The sequence below is a fragment of the Trachypithecus francoisi genome, unplaced genomic scaffold, assembly GCF_009764315.1.
Source record: "Trachypithecus francoisi isolate TF-2019V2 unplaced genomic scaffold, Tfra_2.0 Lachesis_group0, whole genome shotgun sequence".
Classification (NCBI taxonomy): Eukaryota; Metazoa; Chordata; class Mammalia; order Primates; family Cercopithecidae; genus Trachypithecus; species Trachypithecus francoisi.
Window position 1 is genome coordinate 97,311,408 of NW_022681453.1, and position 26,162 is coordinate 97,337,569.

The window sequence follows — 26,162 nt, forward strand, 5'->3', positions numbered from 1 at the left end:
CCATTAGGTTTGCTACAATACCCTGAAAGGAACATAAACAAAATCAACTGAAATTTAGATACCATCTTACATTGTTTAATGTCGTGGCAGGCACTGTAATTCATTATAACACTATTTCTCTTTGAAATATTTTCTCTCTATATATATAAAATAAGTACATTACAGTGCCCTATTAAAATGAATTTTTTTTCCTGTGCTGTGAGTGCTATCATAGGCACTCAGCTAATCTGTGTGTTCTACCAGGCCACAAGGCAGTAAGCACATCTTTCACTTTCTTTCTTTTTTGGTATTCTAGTAGGTTGCCATTAACATAATGGTGGCCAGGATAACGCTGAAGCTGCTGCAAACATACAAGAATACTGTTTTCCAAGATCTTAAAAACCCACTCTTACTACAGTTCTAAACTTTTAAAGAAAATCGTCTAAGAAGCAGAAGATTAAGGCCAGCAATCTTTATGGATTGTGGAAGCCCTTTTCTCATTTTGAAGAGCATAACAAACATTACTGTAGTGAATATTTACAGAAATTATAGGAATACTGCTGACAGAAGCAGTAGCCAAGGCCAGATGCATACTATGATATAAAGGGAGTTGAAGAGGACAGAGCTGATGCCAAAGAAAGATGTTAGACTATTCTAATAATCTGACAGCACTTTCAAGAGCATATACTCTGCTCTAAATGGGATACAGTATATACTATAAAATGTCGTATCTTAATTGACCAAGGTAAATTAATGTGGGAATGAGAGAAGACTTGTCAGTCAAAACTGTCAAAATGTAAACTTAATATAAAACTATTAAGTTAAAATTACATTAAATCATTTAGGAACCCTAAAATATATCACCTAAATTGTTAAGGACTGATTTTTTTCCTCCTAAAATTCATATGTTGAAGCCCTAACCCTCAATGGGACTGTATTTGAAGATAGGGCTTTGAGGAAGTAATTAAGTTTAAATGAGGTCATAAAGGTGAAATCCTATTCCAGTAGAATTGGTGGTGAGGAGGAGGAAGAGTGAAGAAGAAGAGGGAGGAGGAGTGAGGAAGAGGGAGGAGGAGTGAGGAAGAGTGAGAGGCATGAGGAGGAGTGAGGAGGGGGAGGGAAGAAGAGGAGGAGGCAGAAAGACCTCTCTCTTTCTCTATGCACATTCACCAAAGAATGGCCCTGTGAGCACACAGCAAGAACAGGTCATCTGCAAGCCATGAAAAGAGCCCTCACCAGAACATGACCATGCTGGCATCCTGATCTGGGAATTCCAGTCTCCAGAACTGTGAGAAAATAAATTTATGTTGTTTAAGTCACCCAGCATTTTCTTATGGCAGCCTAAGTAATACACAACTATTTAAACATATAAAGTGATCAAGTAAAACATCGGTATCTGTTTCTTAATTGACCTCTCCTTTTTTGTAATATAACAAAGAAAACTACCAAACATTAGTTTGTCACTGAGCAAACAATGATCTTCATATCTAAACCCATATTAACAGACTAGATCATTAACACAGTATCAAGCATGTCTTTATTTCTATTAGTTGGCTATTCACATCCCTGTTATTCTCTCCTCCCTGAAGACTCCCATTGTCATCAACTTCCCCTACTTCAAACACCTCACAGTTCATAGGTGTCAATCAAGCTATTCACTAATATTAAGTTCATCATTTGTTTACAGCGAATCCAGTCACTTTTAAAAGCTGATTAACAGGCCAGGCACAGTGGCTCACGCCTGTAATCCCAACACTTTGGGAGGCCAAGGTGGGCGGATCACAAGGTCAAGAGATCGAGACCCTCCTAGCCAACATGGTGAAACCCTGTCTCTACTAAAAATACAAAAATTAGCTGGGCGTGGTGGCACGCGCCTGTAGTCCTAGCTACTTGGGAGGCTAAGGCAGGAGAATCGCTTGAACTGGGAGGCAGACGTTGCAGTGAGCCGAGATCGTGCCACTGCACTCTAACCTGGCGACAAAGTGAGACTCTGTCTCAAAAAAAAAAAAAAATTAACAAACCAGAAGACATGTCACAATGACCCTCCATTTTAGGAGCATCAAAGAATGGCTGTGATACACACCTGTATGAATGTGTTGAACACAGACTAATACAATCTGTGCACTGATAAGTTTGCTAATTTTCTAAATACCTAAAATGTTTTAAAACACATTAGGTTAGTCTTACCCCCTTGAGTATGCTTATGTTATTCATATGTAATGTAGTTGTATATATAAAAATATTTCCTAGCTATCCATTGAGAGATCCTAGAAGCAATGACTCTACAGTAACACACTTAGTGCCCAAATCTTGGTCTCTAAACACCATTCTCCAATAAAATGAACAAAGCAGTTGATTCCAGAGCTGGGATAGGGAAAACACAAGATGAGCCTGGAACATCTTGTGTTGCCAGAAAGTAGAGAAATGCTGTGAAAAACAACAGGATATGAGAATATGGGAGTCAACCTGAAGGAGCTCCAAAAGGCTAAAGCTGGCACAACTTGAACAACAAAATAATGATAGCATTGGACTTTAATGCATATAATAAATTAAATATATGTAAGTCCATACTGATACAAATAATAAATGTTAGCAATGAAACAGCTGTTTCTTACAGTGAAAGAAGGAAAAAGACAGAGAAGCACCACTAGGCAGACACCACAATGACAAATGTTGCAGACAACATCCATGCATGGATGTTAATAGTGAGTGAAAGTTTGAGGAGAAGCAGGATTTGCAGTCTCAAAGTATCTCCCTCAAGACATTTATCAACAGATACATAGACAGTAACATTAGAGTGGAAAATCCCCACAAACATAAACTTAAAGCCATCAAGGTAAATATCACCTGTGAACTATGTAATAAAATACACTATTATCATGAATCTCTTCATAACAATACATTGAGAAAGACACAATGCCATTTTTGTGGTACTTCTGCCAAAAATGCATAGACTGATTCCAGTCACGAGAAAACATCAGACAAACCCAAATTGAGGGATATTCTAAAAAAATATTAATAACTGATCAGTGTTCTTCAAAAATGGCAAGCAAAGGCAAGGAAAGACTGAGGAACTGTTTGGAAGGGACTAAGGAGAAACAACTAAATACAACGTGAGATCATGGATAACATCCTGCAATCGGAAAAGAACATTAGTTGAAAAATTTGAAAAGGTCTACAATTTTGTGACTATTGTACCAATGTTACTTTCCTGTTCTTGATAGCTGTACTGTATTCTGTAAGTCTAAAATTAGTTCAGTTTTAAAAATTATAAAAACAAATCTATCTGTTCAACCTTTTCCCTCAAATTTCAATGTTGTTACAGATTTTCTGGATGTTATTTGATAACATAAGCAGATTTCTACATTTACTTTTTCTACTTTATTGCCTATTTGCACCTCAAGATTTGCCCTTGCCTGTAGGTATTATTTTAAGAGTCAGACGGAAAAATAAAGCAGGTAAATTGGCAGCAGAATGGAAAGAGTATAGGCTTTGGAAGCAGACAGACCTAGGTTTAAATTCCAGCTCTGTCACTTGTTAGCTGGTAACCTTAGCAAAGTCATTAAACTTCTATTCTAAATTACCTATAAAATGAATTTAATATCATTTTAACCACAGGCCTACTGAAAATTTAAGACATATATTAAAATATAGGATAATTTCTGGCATGTAACAAAGAAGAGCTATCAGATATAAAAATGGTACAGATATAAAGTGCACCATTACTAGTGCACCTTGTTTTAAGAAAAGAAAATAACAAAATCAAGCTTGCTTTAGTGACAATTTCATTACGTCATTAACAACTGGTTCATTATTTGTTTCCAAGTATGATTAATTACAACAAATTTTACTCACTTTTAGCAAGCAAACAGATCACTCCTAAATAAAATCTGAAAACGACTGCTGAGTTTCAGCTATTTAGTTCGATACTCATCTGACAAACGAAGCATATCCTACATACGGCAATATAAATAAAACGCTACATGCCTGAACAGATACCTGAAGACTCACTGTTTTTACAATTCTCCCTGGAGAGTGAAAAAGATAAATTGTTTGGAAAAAAGGGAGTCACTTGTCAATTTGACCTTTTCTATCAGGATAATCATGTAATGGAAATCTAAAAGTCATGTTTAAAAAAAAAAAAAAAACACCAAAATGGTTTAGAAATACATTCCAAGTTAAAAGTTGTTGGAAATATGCAAAGAACATAATCTACAGTAGCAAGCAACTAAAACCTGGTACTTTTGGGGGCTTAGTAAAGCATACTGTTCAACTCACTACTCCTTAAAAGCTGGTATTTATACAACATTAATGTATTTGATAGGTTCTGTAAATGTAATAAGACAGAACCTTTTCAAAATGGAAAATGGAGTAAGCATCTCTCTAAAATATTAATATTCCATACAATCATACTGTTAAAAGGAATCCTGAAGATTATCTAGTCCAACCTACCAACCAGAGCAAAAATACCCATTACAGTATCACTCCCAGAGAGTTAACCAACATGAATACTGTTACTGATGGGGAATGCAACATCTCAAATGACAATTTACTTAACTTTACAGACATCTTTAATAGAAAATTATTCATTATGAAGCAAAAACAGATAGATGTGACATCCATCTATCAGTTCTAGTTTGAAGTTTTAAAATTATGTAAATAAAACATGCAATATCCCATCAAATATTATAAGGCAGCTATCAGATACATCTTTATTATAGTCTCTACTTAGATTAAATATCTGCTATCCTTTCATCATTTTAACTATTTCTCCATAGTCTACAAAATTTTCATTTCTCATTAGCATATCTGTCTGTGCTCCAAAATGTGCATGTTCCTCTTAAACAAAGCTCCCAAAATGTAACATAAGACTTCCGTCAACTCTAGTCAGAATTAGTTGGACTATTATCTCCCTGTTTTTGACTCTATGATAATATTAATTTAGCTTGAAGTTCCTTTAGTTTCACTCAGCAAAAATACTTTTTCATATAGATCCCATAACTTTTTTTTTTTTTTTTTTTGAGACGGAGTCTGGCTCTGCCGCCCAGGCTGGAGTGCAGTGGCCGGATCTCGGCTCACTGCAAGCTCCGCCTCCCGGGTTCACGCCATTCTCCTGCCTCAGCCTCCCGAGTAGCTGGGACTACAGGCACCCGCCACCTCGCCCGGCTAGTTTTTTTGTATTTTTTTTAGTAGAGACGGGGTTTCACTGTGTTAGCCAGGATGGTCTTGATCTCCTGACCTCGTGATCCGCCCGTCTCGGCCTCCCAAAGTGCTGGGATTACAGGCTTGAGCCACCGCGCCCGGCCAGATCCCATAACTTTTTATAGTTGATTTTTTACGGTATAACTGTACGTTAATCCTCTCACTTTTCCCATTCTTAGTTTCAGCCCAAACCTTCAACACTGCCTTTTTAGCCAATACATTAGCATTTCCTCCTAGTTTGTGGCACCTATAAATCTGAAAAGTTAGTTTTTTATTTTATCATCAAAGTTGTATACAAAAAAAATTCACACAGAGATATTTATAATAGTACCAAGTTCAGTTCCTTACCTATCCTTAGAACCATTAATCAGTATTCTTTAGGCAAGAGTGTTAAGTCAGTTACTAATACCAATCCATCCCCCATCTCCCTATCTATCTATAAGAATACTATGAGAAGTTTTGTATACAAAACCATGTTGAAATCCATATATGCTGAGTCTGTCATCTCTCTCATAGCCATTACCAGTAATCCATTTTTTTAAAGTAGAAACAAAAATTTGGAATGACCTGATTTAATGAACCCATAGTGATGGCTAGAAATGAGGAGCTCCCTTTCTAACCATCAATAATTTTGCTCAACATTATATTACTTTTAGTGGTCATCTGTTCCCATAACCTACCTTTTTGAAAAACAATATTTCCCCATATCTAGACTAACAGTATGTCTTCAGTTATTTGTATCTTCAAATCTTAAATAAAGTGTTTCCTGTCCCACCCCTCCCCAGTATCCTGGGATGAGATTTAAACTTATTTAAAATACCCTATCAGCTTTCCCTACCTGTTTGGGGCTTTAATACTTTTAACCACAGTTAGTTACTAATTTGAAAAATCATTCACCTTGTTAGAAATTTCAAAAATAAAATGAAGTAGTTTTATTTTTCTATGGAAAGCAGAGGGTCTACCCCCTTCATTCACACCGGCTGATTTAATAGAAGATAATGAACATGCACAAGAAGGAATGAAATTAAATAATGTTATAGGAATTAATTCCATCCAAGAGGAAAGAATATGTATCAAAACCCTACTAACTAGTTTAACAAAGAAATCAGTCAGATACTCACAAAAGTTTCAAATGTAGTAAGTATTATACTTGCTAATATAGGGATTCCAGAATTAAGCATGTTTTATATCAAATACAAAGAAATTATACAAAGGAATTCAGCCTATGAAGTATTTTATTTACATTCACAATAGTCACCTAAAATTCAACATATACAAAACAAGGGGCTTTGGTGACTCGTGAAATACGGTGAAGCTACAACACAGAGTATACAGAATTACTTCTACACTTAAAAAAAACTTGGTTTTCAGAAATGATTTCCATTAAACACACAGTAAATAACTCTTTGAACCAAGACATTTGACATTAATATTTAAAATCAGTTGTGACTTCTTCAGTTTTTTAAAATATTCTGTTAAATTGCATTCTGTTAGTTTACATAAAAATAGTATTACAGCATGTTTCATTTATCTTTCCTATGTGTTATTTTGAAAAGGTATCCCTATCTCAGAAGCAGTATAATTTTTCTGACATTCCCACAAATGCAAGTTTTTCATAGATATATTTCATAAATTAAATGAAGAACAATGATTCCCCATACAAATTTAAGTCTGTAACTTTTTCTCTTTTTTGTAGCAACCAACATTTTATAAGCCATGGCAAAGAAATGGAAAACAGACTGCCTATATTGGTGCGTGAAAGAGAGATGAGTAGAGATGGCTAAACAACAAAAATTCATTCAGAATCCTCCTCCTCTACTCTGATCCTTGTATTTTTATCCTCTTCCTAAATTCTGGACATGGTAAGTTTGGGGCAAACTTTTTATCTTTTCCTCTACATTCCTGTTTATAAAATAATTACTTACTCCATCTCAAAAAATACTAGTGAAAGAATGATTTTCCTCCTTCCCTAAAATTCTTTTACTCCATGGAAGTAAAATCAACAATACTAATAAGAGTCTATCAGCTCCTGGCCAAGGTTAATGTATTGGTCTGGTTCTCATATCCCTCTTGAATTGTCTACTTCCACCACGTTTGAGGCAGGTCAGAGTCCTCCATGTGGCAGCTTAGGTATCTGCCTAAAGATCCAAATTTCCTCTTATAAATAGTAGGTCATTTTAAAGGCTTTTGATGAATTTTGACCCCTGCCAATTTTTCATTTGATTCCAAAATCAGAGTTGAGAGTAGTATATTAAATGCTTCCTTCATAAATATTAAAATTGGTGCATGGACAAGGGAACCCCAAAATATATGCACAGGAAGTACATGAAGATCAGATTAAAATAAGAGATGAACAAACACCAACTCTAGGATGAGGTTTGCTCAGTTTCAAGAACTAATTTGTTTAAAAAAAAAAAAAAACAGATGATGCACTCACAATTAACAGTGGAAGAATTAAAGAAAAATAAAAGGAGGGCATACTGATTAAGAAAGAAGAGGGACTTCCTTAGGAATAAGAGTTTACTCTTAGAGGCTAGACTAGACAAGTATCAAAAAAGAAAAGGAGATACATATCAGAAGTTACTGTACTTAAAGATGAAATTAGAGGGAAAAAAAAGAATAGAGATGTTACTGAAAATAAAGGAAGGGTGACTGGTTACAAAAGTACCTAACTGCGGGACAGAAGGTAACGATGGGATGGAAATGTCAAGAGTGAACCAGACTGGAGATCCAACTATGGCAATATGGCAAAAGCTTGCTTTTTAAAAGACAGATAGAAAGTCTATAATAAAAGCAACTGAAAAACCACACCTTGAAGACTGAGACTACTATACAAGTAATATAAAATCTGTACAGATTTGATAAAAAGCAGGGAGATTACCTTAAAATATCTAAAGCATTTCAGGTGCATTTCAGGTTACTAGTTACTACAAATGATAACATATGGTATGGCACTATGCCATAAAGAAAAGTGCTCCAGAAAGTCAAAGTTAGGTCTCAGGGGAGTGAATGGGAAAAGCTATGCTGAAAAGAAACAGTTAAGAGGTCAGTCTTGGGTTCAATGTTGTGCTGGTAAGATTTTTTTTCTTAAGTCAGAGACGAGAGTGAGCAAAATTTGCTTGATATTGAATGCTTTTTGATGAACTTGGAACTCCTTGACTTTCCTTCTCTAACAATATGGAAGACACTACAAGAGATAACTGAAGGAACAAAAAAACCAAGAGAAAAGAAAAGGAAGATAGGCGAAGCAAATTTAAGAACAGGCTCAAATGTAAAGAAACACAAAAACCAGCTGCTTATCTGAAATGACATATCCTACTATTGCTGAAAGAAATGTAACAAAAAGGAATGTTTATTCTACCAATAAAGTAGAACAAATTATGCAAGGCCTAGAATAATTAAAAGCAGAGCAAAGAAAAGGTCTAAAAGAGCAAGCAGCAGAAGAGATACTGTTTTTACTGGGCTCCTAAAAGCACAGACATCAGAAACGACAAAAGCATTTCCACTTTAGGTACCCATTCAAAGGTTATTATCCAAATAATACAAATATGGGGGCACAAAGAGTGTTTTTATGATAGGCCTAAAACTTTAGTTCAGGGGGCATGGCAACAGTCTAGGTAGCACAGGACTAAAAATGTCTTGGCACACGTTCGGGGCTAGAGAAATACAGATGCAAGAGCAGAACACAGGTTGTGGAGACTGCAAGGCAATGACTATGCTTGAAGCTTTACAAACTACAAGTAAGTGATATGCTCTTTGTAACAGGCAGTAGAAGTGGTGCCACTAAACAGATTCCATACTTATTTCAGCATAAGGAGTACTGGGAAAACACAGAAGAAATAGAAATTAAAAGCTTTTAATATGATGGAGATCTAAAGTAGGAAACATCAATTAAGATGAAGTACCTAGGGCTACCATCCATGGAAATTTGTAAACTTTGCAATAAGACAGAAATTCGGATACTACTTTCAGGAAGGAGGAAATAGGGTAAGAGCACCCTCTACAAAATATGGTAAACAGACAGTGGCACAATTAACCACTTGATGAGTTTTCCTAGTAAAATATAAGCACAAGTTATGGCCACTGGCAGTTGGCACAACTAACTGGCACACTGGTGAGCCTGGTGAGGTTGAAAACAACATTCACTTGGTATCCTGTTTTCTGTACATCCATCATCCTTCTGATATCACTAATTTTTACTGGCAAAAGTAATTCCCTGAATTTAGTACATAGTATAGTTGACAGAAATATTAGTATATTTCTAAATTTAATGTGTATTGGGTTGGGTGCAGTAATAAATGTTTGCCCTACTGATCTTCAAGACCCTTAAGAAAGTAAGACACAGGCCGGGCGCAGTGGTCACACTTGTAATCCCAGCATTTCGGAAGGCCGAGGCGGGCAGATCATTTGAGGTGAGTTCAAGGCCAGCCTGGCCAACAGGGTGAAACCCCGCCTCTACTAAAAATATAAAAAGTAGCCGGGCGTGGCAGTGGGTGCCTGTAATCCCAGCTACTTGGGAGGCTGAGGCAGGAGAATCGCTTCAACCTGGGAGGCAGAGGTTTGCAGTGAGCCGAGATCAGCCACTGCACTCCAGCCTGGGAGAAAAAATAAGACTCAGTCTCAAACAAAAAAAAAGAAAAAAGTAAGACACAAAAGAGACTGGAAGTTAAAGAATTCTCCTTTAGAAGGCTAAAAGAAGCCACTCCCAATCAGAGAAAGACAAACCAAGTTGCAGCTCCTGAAAAATGCCCATCTCTGCATCACAGGAGCACATGAGACCCACTGGCTCGGATTCAGTAATACTCTAGAAAGGGAAGAATTGGGATCTTAACATCTTTAGACTCTAGACTTTAATTTTTCTTTGTGAACTCAAAATGGGAGACAAATGATCAAATCTGGTAGATTCTTATTTTTGTGGACATTTGGTCCCCTGTACCAAAGCTACTTATGTCCTCAAATTAAAACTGGAAATTTTAAACTAAAAAACTATCATAGGTTAATTAGCTTTCTCAAACACAGAAACTGCCTCTCTTAAAAAGCCTTATACTCTAAGTACTGGGATATTACTAAAAGGAGAAAATAAATTATGAGTTTTACATTTTGGTAAACTTTACCATAAGTTACTAGAAAATCCACTGCTCTGTTCTTAAATAGGGATAAATATACTCAAGATTAATAAAAATGTACATTGTAGCGACTGATGAACAATTTTTATTCTTCCTTTTTTAAAAAGAATGCACTAACTCTTCAAACCCAATAGAACCAAAACTATGCTGTTCGTTTAGATATCTTAATTGTTTCTCCCACCACTTATTGTTAATACCATCACTATACTCTCAGATATTTAGATTAGAAACCCAATATAATTTCATAGAATTCTTAGGTGCCTTGTCTCCACTTTTAGCAAAATGCTAAGTACTTTATTGTACATAATATTCCTTGAAACTGTTCCAGCCACTCCATGTTCATTGCCATTATTCAGCCAGGCCCTCAATTTCTTTTCTGGGATACTTCGATAGCTTACTTTTTTTATGTAGACTTTCATTCTTTACCTCCTGTGGTATCTTAAAACAATATTTTAAGATTAATAATGGCATGACTTTGCCCTTAAATGCTATATTATCCCACAGAATTCAAACCCCTAAGCCAAGCCTCAATCCATTTTTCCAATTTATTATCTACCAATACTTTATTTTGAGTCTACGTTCTAGTCCAGTGGCTCTCAAACTTTAGCATGCATCAGAATCATCAGGAAAATGTGACAGTCACATTGCTGAACCCTAGTCCCACAGTTCCAGATTCTGTAGGTCTGGGTGGAGCCAATAATTTGTACTGCTAATAGTTTTGCAGGTGATGCTCATACTGCTGGTCTGGAGATCCACACATTAAGAACCATAATTCTAATCAATTAACTACTGCCATTCATAAATATGCCATGACAGATTATCTCCTCTACTTAAAATGTCCACCTACCCCATACTATTTCCTTTCTTCATGCGTACATTTTAATACTAACTTTTTAAGAGTCAAGTCAAATGCTGTTTCATCCATTAAAATTTTCCAAATTATCTCTATGAGAAATGGTCTCTCTGTGAACTCGCATAGGAATTAAAATAATGGCACTAATCACATTTTCCCTATTTTAGAGTTTATTTATATTTATTCATTAATTTATTCAAACCTTAGAGTTCCTACTGTGTACCAAGTTCACTGATGCTTTCATTTTTTTGTGGAGGGATAAGAGGTAAATGAATGTATATTAGATGGTGTTAAGTACCTTAAAATAATATTAATAAAACACAGGTAAGGAGAAAAAGAATATTAGAGATAGGATGCTACTTTACATGGGGTGTTCAGGGGAAGGCCTCTCTCTCTCTAATAAGAGGCTATCTGAGCAGGGTCCCACAGCAAACTATATAGATATCCAAATGAAACATGTTCCTGGCAGACAAAACAAAAGCCAAGAAGCAGATGCATACAAGGAGTGGCAAAAACACTAGTGCTGGTGAGTGTATGGTAATAAAAGAAGAAGTCACAATGCTAGATGGGGCAGGATTATGGAGCCCTGTGGTCCACTATAAGGATTTTGGCTTTGACTCTGAGAAAAGTATGGAAGGTCTGGAAGAGACCTCACTCATATCTTTAAAAGGATCACATTGACGGCTGCGTAAAGAATAAACTGAAAGTGAGGAAAGGTAGAAACAAGGAAATAAAATAATCCAGGAGAAAGATAACTACGGTTTGGATCAGGGTCATAACAGACAGAAATAATGGTTAGATATGCCTTTTCCCCCTTACTAGATAATTCAGTTCCTTTAGGGCAAGGATTGTGTGGTTTTTCCTTTAAGTTCCCTATAATCACTAAAATGACGCTTTTCACATAGCACCTATTATTTTCTTAAAGGAATACCCTCTGCAATACTCAATTATTGTACTTTATGTATGTAGATTTATGCCTAAGATATCTAAGAATATTCAATTGATTGATATTAGGAAAAAGCAATTTATGTACTGTCTGACAAGACAAATACAGCATTCTATGAGGACTTAAAAGTTATGAGCATTTAATAGTTGTTGAAGTTAACTTCAAAATATGAGAGAGAAGATAAAAAGTCTTAAAAGTTAAGTACAAAATGGATTCACTTGATACAGAAATTTTTTTGATTTTTTTTTTTTGTGACGGAGTCTCACTCTTGTCGCCCAGGCTGAAGTGCAATAGCGCGATCTCACTTCACTGCAACCTCTGCCTCCCGGATTCAGGTGATTCTCTTGCCTCATCCTCCTGAGTAGCTGAGATTAAAGGAATCCACCAGCAAGTCCGGCTAATTTTTGTGGGGTTTTTTTGTTTGTTTGTTTGAGACGGAGTGTCGCTCTGTCGCCCAGGTTGGAGTGTAGTGGCGCGATCTCGGCTCACTGCAAGCTCCGCCTCCTGGGTTCCCGCCATTCTCCTGCCTCAGCCTCCCGAGTAGCTGGGACCACAGGCGCCGCCACCACGCCGGGCTAATTTTTTTTGTATTTTTAGTAGAGACGGGGTTTCACCGAGTTAGCCAGGATAGTCTCCATCTCCTGACCTCGTGATCCGCCTGCCTTGGCAGCGGGATTACAAAGTGCTGGGATTACAGGCGTGAGCCACCGCGCCAGGCCAATTTTTGTGTCTTTAGTGGAGACGGAGTTTAACCGTGTTGGCCAGGCAGGTCTCCAACTCCTGACCTCAGGTGATCTGCCCGCCTTGGCCTCCCAAAGGGCTGGGATTACAGCCGTGAGCCAACACACCCGGCCCAATACATAAGTTTTTAAGAAACGAGATAACAATTTCTTTCTTTTTAAATAAAATCAAGAATTGGGGAACTGCATAATACAGTTTTAGGTGCCAGGAAGGAAAGCAAAAATTGTGTTATCTACTCTAAGTTTATAAACACAGGATGACAGGATGATATGCAGGAAATCAAAGTAATAAATTGAGAAAAGAATGAGTTTTAACATTCTCACAACTCTCTTCTACCTACGTTTTATATCTTTCCCTCCTCTTGATTATGCTTTATGTTTTATACTCACTACATTAAATTTGGATAATATATGAGAAAAAAGTATCCATCACTGCACTGCCCACATATAACTACTATTAACATCTTGATCCCTTTTCTAGCTGTGTGTCTTAAGGTAGCTGCTTAATCTCTCAGAGTCTCAGCTGCATCATTCACAAAATGATGATAAAAACAGTACTTATGGCTGGGCGCGGTGGCTCAAGCCTGTAATCCCAGCACTTTGGGAGGCCGAGACGGGCGGATCACGAGGTCAGGAGATCGAGACCATCCTGGCTAACACGGCGAAACCCCGTCTCTACTAAAAAAAAACAAAAACTAGCCGGGCGAGGTGGCGGGCGCCTGTAGTCCCAGCTACTCGGGAGGCTGAGGCAGGAGAATGGCGTAAACCCGGGAGGCGGAGCTTGCAGTGAGCTGAGATCCGGCCACTGCACTCCAGCCCGGGCGACAGAGCAAGACTCCGTCTCAAACAAACAAAACAAAACAAAACAGTATTTCACAGAGTTGTTGCAAAGGATAAATGAGAATCTAGGACAGGAACTGACATACTTTTTCTTAAGGGGCCAGAAAGTAGCTTATGGGCCATACTTTCTCCAACCCAATTATTCAGCCCTGCTGTTATAATCATGAAAGCAATCACAGAATATATAAAATTAAATGGGCAAACACCAATATGATTTATTTGCAAAAAAAAAAAAAAAAACGGCAGTGTTGCCTTTGCCACAGTGGTGTATAGTAAAGGTTCATAACTTTTTTTGGTGTGTCTGAATTATTGTTGGGTTGGACTTGTTTGGCAAGTTTTGAAATTCTTAAAAGAATCTGATTGAAAAAAAAATTTGGATCTGCTCACCAAGAAAATGCAAATAAAACTTTACATAGACACTGAAAAGATCATTTTTATGGCTGCATAAAATTTTAATTTATGGGAGATGAAAAGATATTCACCTATTTTAGATGTTCTGGTTTCCTATTTTAATTCATTCATTACATTAATTATAATTAATGCTATGAAGAATAGTATTGTGTCCAAATTTATAATTCCTCATAAATGAATGCTATCAGGAAAATGACTAAGTCAAAAGGTACAAATTAGTTTAAGGTTTCTAACATAGCTTGGTAAATTGTAGTCCAGAAAAGTTGTGGTGATCTGTACTCCCATCAGCTGAAAGAGATCTTCATGCTCTCATAAGAATGGAATATATGTAAATTTTAGACTTTAAAAATAAATTCTGTAATTTGAGAGATTTGTCAAACCACAGTAAGACAGATAAAGGCCAAAAAAGCACATTCATTGTATTTGGGACTGGCAAGATTTCCAGATATTCAAGGTTAAATCTAAATATGGAGAGACTGACAAACTTTAATCATTTATGATAAACATTTAAAACACATCCCATACCCTCCTACTTTCAAAACACAAGATAATAAACATAAAATAACTTCTACTGGTTTGTAGTCACCATAACTTTTGTATTTTGAGAACTGCTATAATTTGTGTAATATATTATATGAGATACTGAAGTCCAGTACATTAACACTCTATAATGTCAACTTTCCAAAGCAATGGTGAATACAAAAATAACTGAAAGACTCTCCATCTAAGTAGTAGGAAAGTCACTGATGTGAATGTTGAAGCTTGTCAATTATATAAGGCACTGGGGACATAGTGGTAAGCAAACATTGTCCTGTTTTGTGTAGTTAAGTGCGATGAAGAAAAGTTATAACTAAGCCATTGTTACTATCTCATCTAAGCATATCCCATTCAAGTGAGTTGGGGGGTGGACTAAGAGTTGAGAATCACTTTTTTTTTTTTTTTTTTTAAACAGAGTCTCACTTCGTCACCCAGGCTGAAGTGCAGTGGCACAATCTAGACGCACTGCAACCTCCGCCTCCAGAGTTCAAGTGATTCTCCTGCCTCAGCCTCCCGACTAACTGGGAATACAGACATGTACCATCATGCCCGACTAATTTTTGTATTTTTAATAGACATGGGGTTTCACCATGTTGGCCAGGCTGGTCTTGAACTCCTGGACTCAGGTAATCTACCTGCCTCGGCCTCCCAAAGTACTGGGATTACAGGTGTAAGCCACCGCGCCTGGCCTGAGAATCACCTCTGATGGGGAACTTCTGCTAGATTGAATTTGACTTTTTTCTTCTGTTTCACATTTATGAACATCTTTAATTTCTGCTGCCTGGAGTCTTTTCAACAGTGTCCATTCCAATGCTTCCACTCAATCAAAACTGCTTTAGTAAGCTACAGTACATATCAAATATATATGCACAGTGATACAATAGATACCAAATGCTTATTCCTAGATACAATACAATGTATATGTATACTGTGGAGGCTGAGTGCACAGGCTGGCTTTTGACTGTCAAACTGGCTAGGTTACAGTCTGATTATCACATACTAGGTACAGGACTTAGTCAAGCCATCTCTTCTGGTCTTAGTTTCCTGACCTATAAAAATGAGAATAATGGCACATAGCTTGTAGGGTAGTAGATTAAATAAGCTAAAACAGGTAAAGGACTTATCGCAGTCCCTGATTCATGAAAAGCATTCAAAATGAGTTATATACATATATACAGCATATACATATACAAAGCATTCCCATAGTAGCTTTCAGATATTAAAAACATTAACATACACAAATCAAATCACTAGGAATAGTATTTATAATATTTCAACTTTAGAGTAACCAAAACATACTGATTAATGTCAATAAACTCTAGTTGTAGAAATACATATTAACAAACTGTACATATTTTATTATAACATTATATATGCACACTTATCTTCACAGTACACAGGGCAATTTTGTGCACCTGTCTATTAATATGTACTGATACAACCACTTCTATTCTCCTTTCACTTCTCTGTACTACGTTTGGCCACAAGTGGAGCCCGAAAATGAACCTGTCTGCTGTCTGTCCCTTTCTTTCTCAAAGTTAATTAACTGATTCATCATAGTCTACACCCAATCCTGAATGAATGTAACTCATTTTTTATGCCTTCACCTAGACAAATAAGCTGATGAACAAAGGTACATACTAGTGGTCACTCTGCATTCACAATGATCAAATTCAAATGGTTCAATTCAACATACCTCTCTAATCAGCTACCAACCACCTCCATGTACTCTTAACAAATGAACTTTACTCCTACCACGAAAACTCCTATATAAAGTAACACCCCTCCACTTGTGCTTTCAGTGTTGTCCTTCCTCCCCTTCAGGGGTCTTATAATATAGATAATCCCTTCTTTTGTAGATTTGTAGCTTCCTTTCAAATGGATCATTCTCACTAGATTTTAAGTGTACACAGCTCGGCCGGGCGCGGTGGCTCAAGCCTGTAATCCCAGCACTTTGGGAGGCCGAGACGGGCGGATCACAAGGTCAGGAGATCGAGACCATCCTGGCTAACACGGTGAAACCCCGTCTCTACTAAAAAATACAAAAAACTAGCCGGGCGAGATGGTGGAGGCTGAGGCAGGAGAATGGCGTAAACCCGGGAGGTGGAGCTTGCAGTGAGCTGAGATCTGGCCACTGCACTCTAGCCTGGGCGACAGAGCGAGACTCTGTCTCAAAAAAAAAAAAAAAAAAAAAAAAGTGTACACAGCTCACACCAATTTACTAAAAGAAAAAAAAGAAAAGAAAATTGTTACCTTCAATCCACAATGCCTCCAGTTACCACCATATCTTTCCTTCTCCTTTATAGGTTATTTATACTTACTGTCTATTCCTTCACCTCCCACTCTTGGAACTACTCCAGCCTGACTCCTGATCCCATCACTACACCAAAACAGCTCTGTTTAGAGTCACCCAAGACTCCATGTTAATTCAACGATTGGATCTCAACAGTTTGCAATGCCAGTTACCATTCACCCCATCTTAAAACATTCTCTTCCCTTGCCTTTTGTGACACCACAGTTCTCTGGATTTTTGAAACCTCTTTAATCCTTCTCAGACTTTATTTGAAGACTCATTCTTTCCTACTGAGACATTCAATTTTGAGGCTCCTCAAGCTTTAGTTTTAAGGTCCTCTCCTTTTCCTAGTCTATTTTCTCTCCCTATGTGAGCTCATTCACACATATGACTTTGAATACCATCCACACAGCTATGATAACCAGACCTCCCTTTTGAGCTCTGGCTTCTGTTAAATCCAACTATCCTCAAGATCTTTCCTTGGATGAGGCAAAAGCACCTTAAATTGAACATATCAAACCAAACCAAAGGATCTCAGTAGAGCAGAACTTGCCCAGGTATCCAAATATACATAGTCAAGCCTATTAGTTCCCATTTATAGTATTACATACCTTTTCTTCATAGCACTTACCAAAGTTATAACTGCACACAAAATTGGGCAATGTCTGTTTGCTTACCACTATATCCCCAATGCCTTATATAATTGACAAGCTTCAACCTTCATATTAATGACTTTTCTACTGTTTAGATATTTTTATATTCACCACTGCATTGAAAAGTTGACAGTATACGGTGTTAATGTACTGGACTCTAGGATTTCATAAATTACACAATTCAACCTCTCTCAAATTTAGTTTGACACAATATCCCACCACCTCCTAATATCTTTAACATTACATATTAATATACAATTAACGTGTCATTCAATGGGCCACATTTAATTGATCTTACTTTATTTCTTCACATATCTTACCAGACAAATATTTTACTACAGGTTTTGTAAAGTTCTTGTTTTTGTTTGTAATTTTTAAGGTATAGTTTAGCACATTTTGGCAGGAAAGCCAGAAAATTCAGTGCCAATAATAACAGTACAAATGGTGTCTTACTTGTGTTTGGCAGAACTGTGAAAAGATGATTATAACTAAAAAACTTAAAAGGAACGACTCCATGTAAATAGTATTTCCTCCTGCCATTTTATCTACAAAATTAAAATTGAGGTTTTGTTTTTTGTTTTTTACAGAGTCTCGCTCTGTCACCCAGGCTGAAGATCTCTGCTCACTGCAAACTCCGCCTCCTGGGCATAAGCAATCCTCCCACCTCAGCCTTCCAAGTAGCTGGGACTACAGGTGTGTGCCACCACACCCAGCTAATTTTTTGTTTTTTCGTAGAGATAAGGTTTCACCATGTTGCCCAGGCTGGTCTCAAACTCCTGAGCTCAAGTGATTTGCCTGCCTTGGACTCCCAAAGTGCTGGGATTACAGGTGTGAGCCACCACACCCTGGCCGGGATAGATTTTTTGAAGCAATGTAATGAGTTATTTGGAAAGCAATAATAATCATGTATCTAATGAAAGACTGTGTATAAAAAAGTCACTGAAGTTTAGAACCTCATTGGTCATTCTAAAATGATGTCCACAAGTTTATTTAACCAATTCATTTTTTTAAAAAAAGCATCTCACATGTTTTGGGGAAACAAAGAATTAAAATTTCATCATACTCAAAATAACTTTGCACCTATTTGTACAAAATAACCAATCTAGGGCTAGGCGCGGTGGCTCATGCCTGTAATCCTAGCACCATGGGAGGCTACGGTGGGTGAATCACTTGACCTCAGGAGTTAAGACCAGCCTGCAGCCGGGCCCGGTGGCTCAAGCCTGTAATCCCAGCACTTTGGGAGACCGAGACGGGGAGATCACGAGGTCAGGAGATCAAGACCATCCTGGCTAACCCGGTGAAACCCCGTCTCTACTAAAAAGTACAAAAAACTAGCCGGGCGAGGTGGCGGGCGCCTGTAGTCCCTGCTACTCGGGAGGCTGAGGCAGGAGAATGGCTTAAACCCGGGAGGCGGAGCTTGCAGTGAGCTGAGATCAGGCCACTGCACTCCAGCCTGGGGGACAGAGCGAGACTCTGTCTCAAAAAAAAAAAAAAAAAGGCCAGCCTGCAGATCATGGTAAAACCTCATCTCTACTAAAACTACAAAAATTTAGCCAGGCATGGTGGTGCATGCCTGTAGTCCCAGCTACTGGGAATGAGGGCTGGTGGGTGCTGAGAATCACTTTAGCCTGGGTCAGGGGAGGCAGCAGTGAGCCTAGATGGCAGACACTGCACTCCAGCCTGAGCGACACAGCCAGCCAGACCCTGTCTCAAAAAAATAGTAATAATAAACAATCTGTGAGGAACAGAAAATGAAATTTATTTTATATACTTTATTTTTTCTTTGATTATAAAGTAGGTTTAATTTTTTAAAATTAAAAAAATAAACAAATGTAAAAAATAAAATAAAATTCAGCCATAAGCATAACACTACAAAGTTAACAACAATTTGGTATATTTCAGTCTTTTTGTTTACAAAAGTGAAACACCTGTGTCCTGTGTCTTTTTAGTTATACTATAAACAGTTTCTTGTATGAATAAATATTCTTTAAATACATGATTGTTTAGGGACAAGGGACATAGGATTACATTATATGTACTAACTCCCCTAACAATAGTCATTTAGGTGGTTTTCAATGATTTGCTATTACAAATAATGTCATTATGAACAATCAGTTCAACTCAGCTCTGAAAGTCAACCTATAAAGGCATTGAGGAGCAACAGTAACAACAACAACAACAAAAAATTTAGCTCCCCAAATACAGCCATCAACATCTAAGATTCATTTGCTTTGTTTGTTCCTAATTATAATAAACAAGTTAATGTCTTTCCAGGGAATTCACCTTTTATGAAGACTTGAAATATCCCAAATGTGCCAAAATTTGAAAACTTTTTAAAAAGCTAAAATTTTCATTTGCAATTGAGAAATAAAAATAATTTGGCCAAAAGGAACACATAATGTAAATCAATGCAATTAAATTATTTCTAGCTCTGGATATTCACTACAGAATAGATCAGAAAATAGGATACTCTTTTTCAAAAGGAAGTGACTGCAAATTATTTTCAATACTTTTCATCTTTCGTACTATTATTTACTGAGCTAGAAAACTAATTTGAGACTTCTAGTTAAATGTGACAGACTGAACCACATTTACGTCTGATCCTACTTGAAAACTCCACTAAAATAACAGTAAAAAATATTTGTGTTTTAAAAGAGCAAAACCCACAGGACAAAGCAATGAGAAAGGAGAGATATCTACAAATGGGTATTGGAAATTAGATGGACGGGTGGTAACTGACTTAACAGACCCAAGAAACTGAAAGCCAAGCCATCAGTAGAGGGAGTTTGGGAACAAGCTAATGTGTGCTTGAAAAAACCCCGGAACCCCAGAACATCTCAGGAATTTGAGGCACCACATACCACCAAAAGAAGTGAAAACAGAGTCAGAAACAAAAAGATCAGTTCAAAATCTCCCCCAGGTCCCTCCCCTAACAAAACAATGGAAACTAACTCCTAATTCTCTGAAGAGACTGAACATTTGGACACAAACAGGGTAGGAGGAAGGAAGGGAATAAACAAAAACGGGGTATAATCGAAGTGTACATAGTGAACATGCTCAATAGTGAGATCGATAGTGAGACAGTAAGGTAGTCCCGATCTCCTTCCTGTACTAGGCCAACTGATTCCATCTAAAACAACTAGGGAAAAAATTACTTATAAATATAGAGGTAAACATCAAAACTCAAAGAGTTGCCAGTGATAGCCTCTGGAGAATAAGAAGTAGAAAAAGAAGAGGACAGGACATGACTGCTATTTTTTGTTACAAGCTGTGGCAAAAAGAAAGGAAAAGAAGGAAGCTAGTTGTTTCAATAGTATCTATTCTTGTTTTCTTCCATACTGACAGAATCATAGGCATGTGTTGATCAAGAAACAAAAATCTAGAAAAATTTCCTAACATTCTTTTCAGATGGGGATAACTCACAAGACGAAAGTGGGTCACTGAATAGGACTTAGGACAAGTTGTTTTGGTTTACACCATAGAGACAACCAGCTCCTGCCACTGGGAAGTCAGATGTGATAGTTGGGACTCAAGCAACTACCTTGGATCATGTCACAAACTCGGGATGGTAAGACAAGGATGACTGGTAAGAAAGAGCAAATGATAGTATGGCCACTGTACCATCCCTACACTGTCTATTCAAGATTTTTTTACATAAGAAATAAATGCCCACCTTGTTTAAACCAGGTCTCCATTAGCACCAACATGCAATTCCTGGTATTTAGGCCTTATATGACTTCTTAAAACTATGTACATTAATAAAAATTAAAGATAAAGTAAAAATAATCCCAATTAATAGCAAGAATTAGTAAAAATGCATTCTACCCTAGAAAACTACTCATAGAGCTCTAATAAGTATTATGTAAATCCTATACCAAGACCAAGAAATAAGGATTGTTTCTTCCTGAGACAAATTTTAATTTCTCAAAATTAACAGACATTAGAATGTGTTTTATAATACAATGAGACAAACTCTCTTTTCTGTGAATACCATCTCTTAAGGCAGCTAGTCCAGTGCCTGGCGCATAGTCATTACTTAAAAAGTATTTGAGGATCATTAAAAACTTTGCTGCCATTTATATCAGCATTACACATATAAGGTACCCACTAACAGTCCCAAAGTAAGGGTACAGCCAAGTTTCTCAACCTCGGCACTATGGATATTCCGGACCAGATAATTCTTTGCTGTTAGAGCTATCCCGTGCATTGTAGGATGTTCAGTAGCATCTCTAGCCTCCACGCACTAGATGTCAGCAGCAAACCTCAATCATGACAACCAAAAGTATCTCCTGACATTGCCAAATGTCTCCTAAGGGAAACAAAATCGGAGAACCCCTGCCATAGAGATGTTACAAACCCCTGCCATAATTGTTTTATAAATCATTGTGTTTCACCAGGAGCATTCAGCTTTTCTAGTTAAATAACAGAATTTAAGAATTGTAACATTTCTACATTTTCTCTCAAGTTTAGTGCAAAACACAAATTATAAGCTACCTACAGATTATCTCTAACATCCCTCCTGAATCCTCAGAGGATTTTACAAGAGAGAAATACTAATAGCATCTACCTATTTAAGTCTGTCTGTGTGCTAGGTACAGTACTAAGTACTTTACATTCTTCTCTCTTTTTATATTCATGACATCCTTGTGGCACGAATATTAACTCCATTGTAGTGTGAAGTAATTTTAAATTATATTTCAATCAACATATCAAAGTGGTTCCAGAAATCCTTTTTTATTACTCATTACATTCATTCTGGCACCATACTAAGAAGTATCTTAACTTCCTTAGTTTACAATCAATTTATAACAAAAAAAATTCAATGTATTTGGTGACAAAATAAATTGAATCATTAAAACTTTCAGGAATTAGAAAAGTGTTTACAGCACTTAACAAGTCAGACAATAATAGTCTGCTTCTTGAAATATTGTTTACGGCCGGGCGCGGTGGCTCAAGCCTGTAATCCCAGCACTTTGGGAGGCCGAGACGGGCGGATCACGAGGTCAGGAGATCGAGACCATCCTGGCTAACATGGTGAAACCCCGTCTCTACTAAAAAATACAAAAAACTAGCCGGGCGAGGTGGCGGGCGCCTGTAGTCCCAGCTACTCGGGAGGCTGAGGCAGGAGAATGGCGTAAACCCGGGAGGCGGAGCTTGCAGTGAGCCAAGATCCGGTCACTGCCCTCCAGCCTGGGCGACAGAGCGAGACTCCGTCTCAAAAAAAAAAAAAAAAAAAAAGAAATATTGTTTACTACTGTGTCATAATGAAGGAGTACTTTATAAATTTTCATCCATGATAACAAGTTATTTCCGGTAACTTATTTTTCCTTTCACACCACTTGCAAAAAAAAAAAATCCCTCTATAATTGAGGATTTACTTATAATTTCAATGTGCTTTTCAGCAGAAACTGAAGACTGAGTTCGAATCCCAGCATGTCTACATAATGGAAACTAAGACACATTAACTTGCTCAGTCCTCAATTTCAGCTATGTTACTTGCTGTCTGAAGCTTAAGAGTTAGTAGGTCTTCCATAACAGTTACTTTCCCCTACTTTTCATCCTCAAAGCAAATTAAGTATCAGTTAAGGGCCAGTTTTATTTAAGCATTTATTGAGTCAGCTAACAAGAGCCAAGGGAGGATGTGATAGGGCCAGTCCAACATTACACTGTATCTTCTGTTTTACTTTTCCTTATGGTAAAAGACACAAAAACCGCTCTGGAAAAGAAGTGTTCCTTCCTCTCTCCCTTTGCCCACACAACTAACTGCCAAGAAATTTTGATTCATATTTCCCTCTAAAAAGAGGAAGATAAACCAGAGCCTTTCTTTGAAACACCACTAGGCTGTCTGTATAATTCACGTATTTAGTTAACTGTCACATACCCCAGCTGCACAATATCCATTTCATTACTCATGAATAAGTCATTCACTAATAAATACAAATTATTATACTTAATATTAGCCTCAGTAAGTGTCAGAAAACCAAATTTTTAAAAAGAAATCTTCGACTAGGAATTAGATTAATCCCCTACTTCCCTTACTGACAAATGAAGCAATTACTATGGCAGAATTTTATTTCTGGTACATACAAGCCAAATTAGTAAAGGAATATTTTATTCCATCCAAAAGCTTTAATATGAAAAAGGACTTCACAAAGCTCACCTTCAAAGTAAAATCAGGACAGAACCTCAGAGCATATCTATCAGTAATCCAGAGTATTATAAAATATGTAAAGTTTCAGGTAATAAACTGTGTTCCAGGTAAAAGTTGGTAACATGAAAGTATGTCAGTCTAACATAATTTAGCAATATAAAATAAACGTTCATTAAGTTCTTCCTGTTTTATTTGCTTGGATATACAGGAGGAAGGGAAGTCATAGTCAACTTCATTTGTTCTTAAAATATTGTACTGTCACTATTCAGTCACTGTGTTTTCAGGCTAAATTTGTCATTTATTTTAAAATTTCAGTTGATCATTATTGATATAAAAAGCAAAACAAAAAAATTAAATAGATTTGCAGCCCCTGAATATATTAAAAATATAAATTGTATCCTAATCTTCAGAAGTTTACAATTCCTATAGATACAAAATCTACCAATAGCGTGGTTTCTAGATGTAAAAGGTATAGTTAGAAAAACAAGTGCTCTGAAAACAAGACACTGAATGCCAATTTTCAAAAGAAAAGTGAATGCCAATTATCAAAATAAAAATACATTTTCAAGAAAGTCATTAAATAGCAATGCCAAAGAAACTGACACACCCTTCAAACCAACTTCTTTATGACACTGGGGGAAAACATGAATTCAAAAGGCAATTTAAATTAAAGCATTAAAAACTTACCTGAAAAATGTCAACTCCATCCTTTTTCTTTCAGTGCTTGTAAGAGAATTCTTACAAGCTTTCCCTTACAAGCATTGAAAGAAATTCCGTACAAGCATTGAAAGAAATTCCGTACAAGCATTGAAAGAAATGTCAGCAAACATGATGCCCACTTCTCATTAACTTTATTTCCTACTTGTTATCAGAATGAAATGAATAGCTACCTGATTCAAACCCTTCACATATTTATTTAACTATTACTCCTCTTTGACAGAAGAGGAAACTGAGACACAGAGTAACTTGTTCAAGGTAGTAATTTCTGCCAGGAGATGGTGGAGCCAGAATCTGAACCCTGTACATCCAAAATAATAGACACATTTTAAAAGGGATGGGATGGAAAAGGAGCAGTTAATTTTTTTTTTTCCAAAATAGCTTGCAAAGAAAGACTGTTGTGAATGGGAACAAACCGTTTAACTTATAAATGCAAATAGATGAGAATTCAGAGTACTCAAACTTTACCCCTAAACAAGTAGGGTATATTTGCCATATTTGATTACAAACACTTTGAACAACATCAAACCCCTGTGACGGTCGACTGAGTAAATAATTTAATGTCACCGTTCAGACACTGTATTTTACAAGCTAAATAAAATACATTATAAATTGAAGGGTGAGGGAGATTGGTGATGTTAACCGGAGCAAGAGTTTAAGGAAAATTACTTTCATTATGAGCAGTTAATTAGAAAAGAGTGCGTGTATCAAGGGAAGGAGGTTAAAAAAAAAAAAAAAGATGACAATCACATTGCCTTAACGCACCCTCGGTCCGAAAAAAGTAACTAAATCACCGTGGGTCAGCGTCTACACCAACTGGAGAGCCGGCCCAGTGAGATCTTGTGAGGGGATGACAGGAGACCCTAGAAGAGGGTGAACAGTGGCAGTGACAGGAAAGATGGCATGTCTCCCATCCCGGAAAAAAGGGGAGAACACGGGGGGCAATCGGCGGAGAGGGGAAGGCAGAAAATGTTTCCAGAGGTGCCAAATGAGGTGAGAAAGACCAGGCAGGGTAGGAAACATAAGAAAGGCGGGACTCTGGGGCAGGAAGGTCTGTTTGGGGTAGGGACGGCATGTCAGGACAGAGCTTTCTGGACAGCCGACCTTCCTTCTTTCCAGCCCCTCCATTGCCGACAAACTCTCACTTTCTCAGCAACCCTAAGCCCGTGGGTCACCCTCGCCTTGCTCCCCGCCCCCCACCCCAAGCCGGATAGGTGGAGGAGGGAGCTTCAGCCTCACCCTCCTTGTTGGGGAGGAGCGGGCACTGGACGTAGACCAGATTCATGGACGAGAAGGCCAGGAGACGCAGAGAGGCCCAGGACCCGGGTGACAAGTCGGGGCGGCCAACGGGCGCCTCACCTGACAGAAACGTCGGCAGTAATCCCGACTGCTGATCCCGACGCCGCCGCCGCAGTTGCCGCTGCCAGCGCCGCCTCTGCCGTCGCCCGCAGATCTAAGCCCCACAGGGCCCAGCGGGGACTCCACAATGGCCACAAGCTCTTCTCCGAGGCGTTCGGCCTCTTGATCGCTCTCTTCCTCCGCCATGAGGCTCTCGCCGCCCAGCGCGTACCAGCCCCTGCGCCGCCGCCGCTGTAGCTGCCTAGGCTAACCTCCTCCTCCTCTCTAGTTCCCTCCCCCTTCCCTCCTCCCTAGCCGGACAGGGGCCTCTCGGCTGGGCTCTACTTCCGGCTCCGCCCACCCACGCCCCCAGTTT

General features: G+C 37.8%; 1 protein-coding gene and 1 long non-coding RNA gene across 6 annotated transcripts in view; one reads left to right on the forward strand and one right to left on the reverse strand.

Moving 5' to 3' along the window:
* Positions 1 to 26,088, reverse strand: part of ZNF654 (zinc finger protein 654) — a 90,347-nt gene extending 64,259 nt beyond the window's left edge. For 3 of the 5 annotated variants that reach the window (XM_033211584.1, XM_033211583.1, XM_033211582.1), the window contains exon 1: positions 25,808 to 26,050. Coding sequence is in view for 2 of the 5 variants with exons in the window: in XM_033211581.1 (XP_033067472.1) it covers positions 25,808 to 25,993 (186 nt within the window). In the remaining 3 variants the exon portion in view is untranslated. Of the gene's footprint in view, positions 1 to 25,807 lie in introns of all 5 variants that reach the window. The other 2 variants (XM_033211581.1, XM_033211580.1) reach the window with 1 other exon arrangement.
* LOC117083649 lies at positions 1,175 to 15,090 on the forward strand. The gene is made up of 3 exons (XR_004437147.1): positions 1,175 to 1,267; positions 6,878 to 7,043; positions 15,050 to 15,090. It is a non-coding gene; the product is annotated as an uncharacterized LOC117083649 (long non-coding RNA).
* Positions 26,089 to 26,162: the final 74 nt, after the last annotated feature.